The 12,302-nt window shown below is 36.7% G+C and overlaps 1 protein-coding gene across 1 annotated transcript; it reads left to right on the top strand.

The window, feature by feature from the left end:
* Positions 1-5,895: 5,895 nt before the first annotated feature.
* Positions 5,896-12,056, top strand: LOC141597020 (uncharacterized). Its single transcript, XM_074417326.1, has 8 exons — positions 5,896-5,974; positions 6,804-6,951; positions 7,453-7,706; positions 7,831-8,168; positions 8,257-8,335; positions 10,914-11,092; positions 11,182-11,301; positions 11,379-12,056. Exons 2-4 carry the CDS (start codon positions 6,805-6,807, stop codon positions 7,895-7,897), a joined length of 468 nt encoding a protein of 155 aa, XP_074273427.1. The 5' UTR covers positions 5,896-5,974; position 6,804; the 3' UTR covers positions 7,898-8,168; positions 8,257-8,335; positions 10,914-11,092; positions 11,182-11,301; positions 11,379-12,056.
* Positions 12,057-12,302: the final 246 nt, after the last annotated feature.

Genomic DNA, 12,302 nt, shown 5'->3' with positions numbered 1-12,302 from the left:
TTGTTTTACTCCTTTGTTTTGTAGACCACTTCTTTTTCTCATAACAAATGGCAACACCAACCCCTAACGCCACGCCTCTCGCTAATACTTCATGGCTCCGATCCTTCATGGATCGATGTAAACTTGAAAAGAATGGGTCTAATTTCTCCGATTGGGATGCCCAACTCAAATTAGCCGCCCAAGGTGACGACAAGCTTCGTTACCTTACCGAGGCCTCTCCACCCGAACCTACTACTAGGTCGACCGCCGCCACTAGGGAAGCATATGAGGCTTACCAAAAGGAGTCCGCCGCAATGAAAAATGTCTTGATATTTGCGATGGAGGCGGATCTCCAAAGGAGAGCCTTTAAAATGGGCAATGCTAATGAGATTTACTCCAAGCTTGTGACAATGTTTTCACAAACTCCGCGGATCGTCCAATATGAGGCGGCCGCGGCATTCTTTGATCTCGACTTCAAAGAGGGCCAAAAGGTTAGCCCTCATGTGCTCAAACTTATGGAGCTTGTCGAGACCTTGAAGATTCAAAAGGTTGAAATCTCCAAAGAACTCATTGTAGATAGGATTCTACACTCCTTGTCCAAAGTCAAAGCGTATGTTCAATTCCGGGTGAATTTTAACATGCAAGACAAGAATGTGTCTCTTGAAGAATTGCACAAGTTACTTGTGCAAGCCGAGAGGGACATGGGGTGAAATGTGAACCCTCCAAAAGATGTGCTTAACATAAGCACTAAGAGTAAGGGGAAGTTCAAGAAGAATGGAAGGAAGGGTAAGAAGCAAGCTCCCACTTTCACCAAAGCTAGGACTTGTGAAGCTAGCACTTCAAAAATCAAGAAGAGTCGCCTTGATAAATGCCATTATTGTAATGGTATGGGACATTGGAAAAGAAATTATTCCAAATACCTTGGTAATATTAAGGCTGGAAAGATCACTCCAGTAGGTATATGACTATCCTTTCTTTTATGTTTCTAATTCAACTATGGTATTGTGATACAAAGTTGTGATAATGTATCTCCCTTTTTATTGTAAATAGGGCCTCCACCAAGCAAAGACAAGGGAAAAGAAAAGCCAGCATAAGACACCATCAAGAAGTTAGGAATAGTTTTCATGGAGCTTTGCTTTTTATTGTCTTATTTTATTCATGTTTTGGATTTTAGAACCTTAAGTTTCCGTGTTTGACATGGAAAGGTATTTTGGATAATTTGTTGCATTTTGGATAATGGTGACTTGGTTTGCAACCCAAGTCACCCGTTTTATCATTTTATCCTTTTGTTCTAAAAATTCATGTTTAAATGCTTGTTCTTAGAAACATATAACTTAAAGTGATCTAATAGACAAATATAATGACGGGATTCATTATATGTCCTGCTTAAGTCTTGTGTATGATCATTTACAAAGTAATTTTTGAGTCTATGAACTCTCTTAAAGGAATGTCAATCACCAAGTACACTTACGAAATCTATAACTATTAGTAAATCTATGAGATAGTTCTCCTTATACTTCTAATTCATTATTTGTGTCTCATATGCTATCTTTGAATCTATAGTGTATTTATTCTAAAGATAAAGTGGGAGAAAAATGAGGACACAACACACAAGGCAAGATATATTTGTGTACTTGTGTAAATGAGATCTACGCAAGAGAAAATGATTTGAATGAAGGTATATCTATTTAAATAGTATACTCAATAGATGAGATCTATGGTCTCAAGTAAGTTCTAAATAACTAAAGAGACCAAGTGAAGTTATCATAAGAGTATGTTCTCAAGATAACTACACGAGGAGACCAAAAGAAAGTTTTGGAAGAAAAATGACTAATGTAAAGTCTTAACAAGAGTTTTGACTAGGTTATGAAAATTTTGACCAATAGTTTCAACCTTGATATTTACTTAAGAGCCTAAATGAATCAATGTAACATCCTAGTAATAAGCGATATTTATGACTAGAGGTTACAAGGATTGATATACCGATATCTTCAATAGCCAAAGTTTTAAACCCCGCAGATGTCATTACTTAACCTCATTTTGAAAATGAATTGGTTAAACCTCCTTCTAAAAGGGATATTTTGAAGGACGTGTATTAGATATTACTTATGTTTAAACAATGACATTGCTACGAATCATTATAACATGATCAAGTTAGAGATTAAAATCTCTTTCCATAAGGTTAAGATGAGACCTCTTCGAAACAGGAATTTTGAAAGGATATGATGGGAACATATATGGCTTCATCTTAATAACTTTGCAAAGCATCATGCATTCCAATTTTGAAATGTTTTCGATTAAGTAATCAATTTCGAAACATGTGGAATTAAGTGGGAGTGTAGAAATTATCATGTGAAGACATGGAATTTAGTGGGAGCTATCATCCTTTGAATGTTTACAACTCATCACTCATTAGGAATGACGAGCTAATACCTTCTTTCACAAGAAGTATTTGAGTTTTCAATTCTGGATGAATATGGACTATGATGAATCCAATTACATCAAAAGATATTGGATTAGTATTAAGAGATACACATCGTATCAACATATACATAGGTTATTCATGTAGATGGAAATGGAATTGCCATTAGCAGTCATGGTCGTTCATTGAACCTAAGAAGGGTTGATCTCATGATTATTAGTTACTAATGTTTCCGCCATTAGAATAATCATGCACATGTCCAATTATAAATCATATGCATAAGAGCATGATGAGTCGTTGGTAAGCCATAGTAGAAATGTCATGAATTCTCGAGGAGAATCCGATGAGCGATTTCAGTGTTTGACAAAATACTCTGTTGTGTGTCAAGAGGTTGCACACATTAATGAAAATCCGAGCACATGTAAGGATTTATGAGAATCCTAAGCCTTTCAAGCTTAAAGGAGAAATAAGAAGTTTTGGAAAGATACTTAGTTGAATAAGAAGTTACTCAAAACTAATCTTTCCTAACTATGCTAGGACTTGTAAGAAGTGCTAGGCTAATCATCTTGACAAATTATTGCAAGACTCTACAAAACATGTACCTAGTGCATTGTGTGTGGATGGAGTACTTGATCAGTACAAGTTATATCATTCACCACAAATTCGTTCGTTATGTGATAATCGATAAGGAAGTTCTTTCAAGATAAAGAACCAAAACCGAGGTCGGGAACCTTGATGTTTACTTGGTAAGGTCCATGCTATGAGAAGATAACATGAACATAAAGGAAAATGCGATTATAAGAAGTTTGAACACATGGACACATGACATGTTAAACTTCTATTGCAATCAACAAGTGTTTATACACTTACGATTTTCATCACAAGGTTGTAATATTGTATTGACTACCCGTGTGTGATGTCGACATTTGTCGTTTGAGTTATTATTAACTCACCTTATACATTGTTATATCTAAACGAGTTGTGGAGACAATTGAACCCCGTTAAAGTGAACGTGGATTAACATTGTAATTGCCCATAGTCACTTGTATGAGGTGACGTCTCGAAGTGACTAGAGTGTGATGCGATTGATGGCAAGTTCTTGTGCCATAGAGTCATGTGAGATGACTAGTCGATCACATAGGCAGACTGTTACGAACATTTTGTCGGGCCTTATGACCGCTTATAGAGTTCTGGCAAATTTATATAGCCTGGTCGTGGCGAGAGCTACTATAGTATTCAAATGAGTCGATTCTTTTTGCCTAAAGACTATTCGCCTAAGATGGCACAGTTTCAGATTAACTTTGATTTGTGTTACTACGTCCTTCATAAATGGGGTCAAATGGGCATATTTTGGGTTATGATGGTTGTGGCTAGTCGAAGGGAATGAGTGCGATATGAATTGTCCACCCCTAGTCAGGGTTATAACAATATCTCAGGGCCACTCGAGGAGTAATGAACTGGAAATGCGTGGCCACGCTCGGAATGTATCCATGGTGGATAAATCCGGTCAATCAGTTATTCTCCAGATCGAGGAAACCACTCTCGATATGATCACTTGCAAGTACGACCTGAAAGACACCTTGCATTGAGTGGGAGATAGTAATAGGATAAGAGAATTGGTGACGCACACTTGTCGAGGCCAAGTGGGAGATTGTTGGAATATGTGTCCTCCGACAATAATGCGATCACGACTGTTGATCATGATGATCACATGTTTAAGTCTCATTATAAAGAATACAATTGGGAAGTAATTTCTTTACTGTCAACTGATCAACATATATCGGTAATGATTGGCTGACTAGAGTTTGACATTACCGTCGTGCGACGGTGGTGATCAGTTGATCCCCTAGGTCATACCTATAGGGCAACACTCTTAATTGATCATTTAATTAATCGTATAACGTTACGAGTTAATTAAATTACTTGAAAATTGACGGACGATTTTGGAAGTAAAATTTACGTATCGCATTGAAATTTGATTAAATGAGATACGGTCTGAGTAATCGAATTGTATTATTACTCAGATGAAATTATTGTTTAAAGAAACAATTGAAATTGAATGAATTATTATAAATACAAATTGTTTTGATTTATAATTGGTAAAATATTTTGGTACAAGTAATTATGAATTACTAAGTCGATTTTTGTATATGACGTATTTTTATTAATACGTTGATTTTTAATATGTTAAAAAATACATAACAAATTTATGTAACATATGACATGTGACATATTGACAATTGACAAAAATAAAATGGATTACATGTTATCCATATGTGCCAAAAATTAGAGGAAGGTTAAGCTAGACCTGGCAAAATCAACCCGACCCGATTGACCCGACCCGAAAAGGATGACCCGAGACCCGAAATCGACCCGAATTGCTGAACCCGAATGACACCCGAAGCCCGAAGTGACCCGACCCGACCCGAAAATGACCCGAGCTTTCATGGACCCGTAACAGACCCGACCCGAAATGACCAATCCGAAACCACTCAACCCGAAAAGGACCCGACAAAATATAACTTTAATTGACCCTAATAGCCTTGAAATGTCTCTCTTCTCTTGATCTTTAACCCGAAAATGGCCTGACCCGAATTAACCCGACCCGCTTGACCCGAAACACACCCGACCAACAAACCCGAAATAGACCCGTAACCCGAAATGAACTGACCCGATCCGAACTAACCCGAAAATTTGAGAAACCCGAAATGACCCGACCCAAACTGGCCCGACCCGAACCCGACCCGGTTGACCCGTTTGCCAGGTCTAGGTTAAGCTAATATTATGTTGATTATATTAGTGGAGGGCATGATGATTACCTACTAATCTAGCCTTGCATACCTATTGCTCATTGTGAAGAACAACTAGAGCATGCATTGACTCCCTCCCATGCCCCCCTTCCACCCGGTTTTGAGAGAGGAAAAACCACTTGGTTTTTCCTCTTATTTTATCTAATATACACAAAAATGTTCTTGTTGTATCATTCATTCATTCAACCACAAATATATTTTTAGAGAGATAAAAATATTCCACCTTCCTTTTCTCCTCTCATAACCGGTTTTAGGAGTGAAAACCAAAATTATTTTGGGTCAATTTTTCTACAAGATTAATATTGTACTAGTATTTATAATATTAATTTTAATTTAGAGTGTGCTTTGGGTATAATTCCTTGGGAGAGATCCTACACTTGGGTCTTTGTTCATCCAAAAGGAAAGCTCAAGAACAAGAGAGAAGGAGATCTCTCTTGTGCCCTAAAACCGAAAATCCATTGTAAGGATGAATGTTTCTTCTTTATCGTGTTTATTTGTTTGCATGTATAAGATCATTAGTTAATTTTATGACAAATTAAATTAAAACATATATGAATATGTTAAGTATATAGATCTACTTTTCATTCACCTATAACATACCATGTCATGATGACATAAGCTTAACAATCAATCTAGCCTCAATAGCATAGCCGTTTATTACACTCCACCTTCTTTATACACTTCATCCTCTCTATTATCTATCAACATTACATTATAACACTCCTAACATCAAAAAGCTGCAGAAATTCATTACACCAGCAAGGTATGCAACCTTACATCTCTAACCTATCTTTTATTTTAATTTTTGAAAATTTCCTTTTAGATACATTAGTTGATTTCCGTTTAGATTGTTTACATTTCTGTGCTCATTGAATCCATAAAAAGTTGATTGTGCATATCATAGTTTCCTTACAAGTATATCAATATACCATGTAAATTAACTGAATTCAGGATGACTGAAATGTCATTTGTTATGGCAAAATAACTGGCTTGCTGTTTGTTGTCAACATATCTAGCTAAAACTAAGCATTTACTGACCAAATGTTGTTTTAGTATATAGAAAAGATGCTTTATAAAAAGATAGATAACTCATAGCCAACATAGCTAAAGCATAGCAGTTAAGGAGAGGATAATGTCTGATATATAGTAAGTGTAAAGATATTTTCAGTATAATACACCATCTTATTCACCTATGTATTATTCTTAAACTAATTATAAGATAAACTTCTATAGTACAACTAATATTGCTCAGCTATGGATTTGATTATTTGCTTAGCAATTAATTATGATGTTCCTCAGTAATTATATAAATTGAAATAGTAGATTATCTGCAGGATGAGTGAAATTGTAAAATTAAAGAGCTATTTTGGTTAAAATTTCATAACCTTATATTTCAATCATATTTAACAAATTTGTTAAATTGTTAGAAAGTTCATCATTAAAATTCATATCCTGATCAACCAAAAATTATCCTTTTATGTTACAATGCCTTGCAATTTGCACACAGAAACATGATCTGCATCTTACAATTAAGCAGTTATTACTTTCGACTGCATATCAATGACTATGTTTCACACTCAATGGTCTTACAGGATGAAACCTCAAAAGGTCTACTTAGATGAACTGAACAATTTAAGCAAAAACTACAAAGGCAAGGTGAAGGTGATAGAGAAGCGTCGGCCCAAAACATCCACTGACAGTAAGGTTCGGTACCAAAGCTTGCTGCTCCAGGATGATAAGGCAAGTCCATGATTTCAAAAAAATAACAGGAAAATAATCTTATAGTTGCGGTTCATCTTAAAAATGAAAGTGCTCCCCTTTGACATTATGTAGAAGATTAGTTAAAATTTGCAATAGGTTTCATGTCCTATTTCGAATATTTTCTTTAATTTCTGATATTTGTTCAAGTTTCATGGAACAAAACGAGTTTCGGAAAACATAACATCACAGTTAAGATAAGCAAGATACAATACTTGTGGTAATGCAAAATTGTTTAGCTAGCTGTCACCTTTGATGTGTTTAAAGTGTGGTGAAGCAATCTCAGACATATGATTTGCTATTTCTCAAAACGTTTATAGAATGGTTACATATAATCAATTATAGGAGTTTTGTTTCCGTTGTGTTTGATTTCAGTAAGACAACCACTGTATATTTATCTACTTTGAATTGTTACATCTTTTTTAAAATTAAAAGAACGTAAAGTATTACACATTCCTCCACAGTTACTTATTATATTCGCAGGGATGCAAAATGCACGGCGCTCTTTTCGCTGAACAAGTTGACATATACGAAGATGTTATCAAACGCAACGGAGTATATGAGATAACCAATGCTCCTATTAGTCCTCTTAAGCCAGAGTGGAAAACACAACCAACTGATCTTGATTACCATATGACCTTTGCGCAGCGAACCATTGTTCTACCAGTTAGCACTGGTGATGGGGACAATGAACCTGCTATCCTAGAATACCGACCAATATTCCAGCTACCTAGGGTGTAAGATTACACTGAGCTGTTTGGTACAGTTTAAGATATAAAAATGTTCCCAACATACTTTATGTCAGCTAATTTCCAATATTTATAGTGTACTGTAGTTTGACATCTGTTTGCTACTTTGCAGATGTTATAGGTGTTGTACTCTTTGTGGAAGATCAAAGACGTGTTGTTACAACGCACAACGATTGTGAATCCAGGGTACGTGAAGTTGTAATCATTGATCACAGGTAAATGGCACATACACTTCTATTAGGTATGCACCATGGCATGACACACATTACACCCATAACGGTTCTACTAATGTTGCAAAAAAAATGTGAATTTGCATTCACAGTACTTCACCGCCACTGTCAATCTCAGTATGGGATGAGCTAGCAGATGATGACTGTACCATGCTGATGCCGGTACGTGGTCAGTTCAAAACTGTAGGACTGACATCACTTAGAGTATCAAACCGCAAAGGTTGAACCCGATTACAAAACCTGCAGTACATAGATTATCCACTAAGACTGGTTTGTAACAATTCATTCTTATACAACACCGAATGCAGGCTTTCCAATGACAACATCTCAGTCAACCGTCATCATCCACTCACCTGTTGGAGATAAGACTGAAGCACTAGCAACCTGGTACTGTTAAAACTAGTCTTTCTCGATTATTAATTCAGCTTTTTTCTCTAACTGGTCCTCTAAATGTTTGGATTTCCTGATTTACTAATTGTTTCATGACCTTCTTTTGTTATTGTTTGATGGCTAAAATTGTACTCCCTCCAATTCTATGTATTCTTCCCTTTGTTTATGGGCACGGGAATTAAGGAGAGTAATAAAATAAGAGTAAAAAGTTGGGTGGGGTTTGGTGGTTGGAGAGAGGGATCAATAATTATGAGTTAAATAAGGAATGGTGGGGCCAAAACTTTAAGAAAAGTAATAAAATATGAGTAAAAGTGTTGAGTGGGGTTTGGTGATAGGGGAGAGAAATGAATAAAATAAGAGTAAAAGTTTCCAAAATAAGAAAGGGGAAGAAAACCTGAATAATCCGTTTTAGGAAATAGGGAAGAATATATAGAATAGGAGGGAGTATATATTAAAGGACAATCATTTAAGAAGTCAGCTTAATCTGACTTGTACTTATATTTCACTTTTGTCTTTTATTGTTAATTATCATTATAAGATGCTTATATGCCAGCCAAAACTTTTGCCAGGTCAGTGATTATCAATTTATAACAATATCATCATTACAACTTATTACTTGTGTAGGATGGCTACCCATCAAATGGCTCTTACAGAACTGCAAAATAGGGTCTTTCGTGTCAAAATGCCTCTGCCAGGTGGTATCGGTTTAAAACTCGTCGTCAAAAGTTACCAACCAAAACAATATTTATGACTTCACAAACTACTCTTAGTAAAGAGGTAAGTAAAAGTCGGATCCCAAGGGACGGGTATTGATGTAGGATTCTCAATTGCAAATAGCTATGTCTTAGGGTGTCACAATTTGGGTTGAGATGGAATTGGTCGAACCTAATTAACAAGATGAAAGTAAAGTAATGGAAACAAGCAAGGCAATTAAAATGAGATATAAACAATTGATTAAAAGCACTAGGGTGTCATGGGTTTATATGGGATTCATGGGAGTTGATCATACAAACATGTTCTCAATTATATAGCAAGCACATATTGTTGTGATGGGATCGAGTTGGTGTATAAGCTTACAATCCCTAAGAAGGTTTGGGCTCCAGAGCCGAATCGATTAGATTGTACAATACCTACAAGTCGACTTAATCCTTCTTATCCAACTATATGCATGGTCTAATGAGGCTCGAGTTGGTTTATATGCTTACAAGCCTCATTCAAAAGATAGGTGATGGGTAAAAAATGTAAGGATTCATAGGCTCGCATTTCATCAAACATAACATGTGCATAAGTTGAAACCACAACAAGCAAGCAATTTAATTATGAAAACATATTAGATTAAGAATGAACCATTCCCCATGTTTGTTTCCCCTACTTCCCCATTAACCCTAGCTAAGGAAACTACTCACTCATGATCAAGTTTAGCATGCTAATAAGGTTGTCAATCATACTAACAAAACAAAACATGATGAATAAATAAAAGTGATTAACAATAATTAAACAAGATTAAGAGAGAATTATACCTATGGAGATGATTCCAAATAATAAAGCAAAAAATAATAGAAGTACTTGATGATTGATGGAAGGTTGTCAATCCTCTAAATAAACCCAAATAATCTTCTAATTACCCAAAATAAAGGAAGAACAATAGAGAAATTAAGGGAAGATTAAGATGTGATTAATATTGCGAAATTGTATTACAACTAAATTAAGACTAATTTGAGAGAATTACAACTTGATTAAGAGATAGTTATGTAGTGATTAGGAAATGATTAAGATATTATTACGAGATGCCTCTAATCTAGGTAGTACAAGGGGTATTTATACTAAAGATTAGGTACAAAGATTAGGGTTACTAAGGGCTTAAATGACTATTAAGACCCTAAGAAAAGTTGAGGAAATGCTCCTCTCGAGGGAAAGGAGCGGATCCCCTTGCTAGTCTTGCCACGATCCTCCCGTCATGTGCTGTGGCACGGGCTCCTCTGCCTTGAGATCCGCTCCGATCTTGTGGGAGACGCTCGGCTCCTAGCGCTGCAAGCCGCTCGTCCCGGTAGCAAGACGCCCGGATCGTGCATGATTCACTTAGATTCCTGGACAGACTGCTTTTCTTCTTTAGCTCCCCAACAATCTGCAAGGATCGTGTTGGGGATGCAAGGATCCTTTCGTCATTGCCCATTTCACTTTATTATCTACTTAGGCCTCTAGTGTTGGTCTTCTCTTTAATGCTTGGTTATTAAATGTGGTCAATTTAGCTCCATTTTGCATTATAAATGCAAGGTTAGCAATCCTTTCCTACCAAGGAGACAAAATCTCAAAGAATAAGCAATATGGGAAACTAAAGACAATAAATGACCCAAATATGTGCCAAAAAGCATAGGAACGAGGTTAATTCGGGGATTAAATGTGCTCAAATATGAGTCACATCATCAGGCCAGAAAGGAGTCAACATTTCATCACTATTATCTAAGAAGGTGCCCAGCATTTAAACGTTAATTCCGACAAAAATTAACCAGTACTATGCACGACAAAAAAAACAAGACTCTAATCAGGCATGTTATTAACCCTCCTCTTTATGCAGGCAAAAAAACCCTTGCAAGAAGAGAAGCACTGGTTAGACGTAACCATTCCCAACGCTGAACTGTACAAGGTCAACGCATACATGGGTTGTTCGCATTGTGGAAAGCGTTCCGAGATCCCGCCAGGGAAAACATACACTTGCACCTCATGCTCTCAAGCAAACTGTACCTAAGCACCAAAGTAAGACAGTAACCTTACATTAATTAGTTGCTCCAATCAAAATCTTTTATGCGAACACCATGTGACACAAAAACGCTACTTATTACAAGATCACATTCAACTGCGCCATATCAGATGGGACTGGAACGTTGCCAATGACTGCATTTACATCAACCACTGAGAAGCTGTTCAAGATGTCGGCAGCCGATGTTTCCCACATGAAGCACTCCGTAAGTTTATCTGAACATCAACCATTAACCTTAAACCCATTATTCTACAGATTAACAGGTGTAGAATTAATTTGTAGGGTGATGATGCGACTTTTTCAACTGTGAAAGAGATGCTCTCTCTTACGCCTTTCAAAGTTTAGGTTGGGCCTACGACGTCACTCTCGGCAAGCAACATTCTCCAATGGGTAGTGAAACAAGTGATTGTAGATGATGCAAGTGACAATGCTTTAGGTAGTGTATCAGCTACACTAGAAAATACTCCAGTCATGGGTTGAAGGCAGCTCCCCGTGAAATCAAATGCAGCCAAACAAGTCCTATGCACTTTCTCCAGATAGCCTAAGCAGTGCTCCTATGAATAGTGTATCATTGGTCACACTCAAGGCTCAGGCTGATGCAACAAAGAGTGTATCAGCAATAACTCACAATGCTCAACTAGAGGCAGCAAAGCTTGCAGTGAACAACCCACTGAAGACCAATGATGAGATCTTGGTGCAGCAGCAGCCCCTCAAAAAAGACATCAAGGAAAAAAGGGCAGTCGCAGCAACTGCGCCTCTTCCAACAAAGTAAGAAAAAACAAAGGTCAAAGCAAGCACATGCATTCAAAATATGACTAATGGTAGTGGCCTGTAGGCTTGATATTTTGTGATAATAAGACTAGACCTGAAGTTATTTTGGTTGTTATTACCCTATGAACTACTTCGCTATGTAAGTACTACAACTCTTGGTTTGCCAGTTGAACCGTATGTTAACTTTTAGACTATTATGTTGCTACGGATTGTGTATCCCATTGAAGAGTATCCCCGTAAAGTTTAAAATATGCATAAAAATAACAGGTGTACACAACCAAAAAAAACAAGTCCAAATGTTCTCTACAATGAATGGTGTGTGAAATAGTATTCATGAACGATAAATAGTACCATTGAATCTCCGCGTGCATCGCGCGCAGAGGGGCAACTAGTAAATCAAAAACCCAAAAAATTCAAATAAATCAAATAAATCAA

The sequence above is a fragment of the Silene latifolia genome, chromosome 8 (assembly GCF_048544455.1).
Source record: "Silene latifolia isolate original U9 population chromosome 8, ASM4854445v1, whole genome shotgun sequence".
Lineage (NCBI taxonomy): Eukaryota > Viridiplantae > Streptophyta > Magnoliopsida > Caryophyllales > Caryophyllaceae > Silene > Silene latifolia.
This window is presented reverse-complemented; position numbering and strand designations above follow the sequence as displayed.

Excerpts from the sequence above, each read along its gene's own strand:
- LOC141597020 (XM_074417326.1), top strand. The coding sequence starts at position 6,805 with ATGAAACCTCAAAAGGTCTACTTAGATGAACTGAACAATTTAAGCAAA. Across the intron at positions 6,952-7,452 it reads TGCTGCTCCAGGATGATAAG|GGATGCAAAATGCACGGCGC; the intron begins GCAAGTCCATGA and ends TTATATTCGCAG. Across the intron at positions 7,707-7,830 it reads ATATTCCAGCTACCTAGGGT|ATGTTATAGGTGTTGTACTC; the intron begins GTAAGATTACAC and ends GCTACTTTGCAG.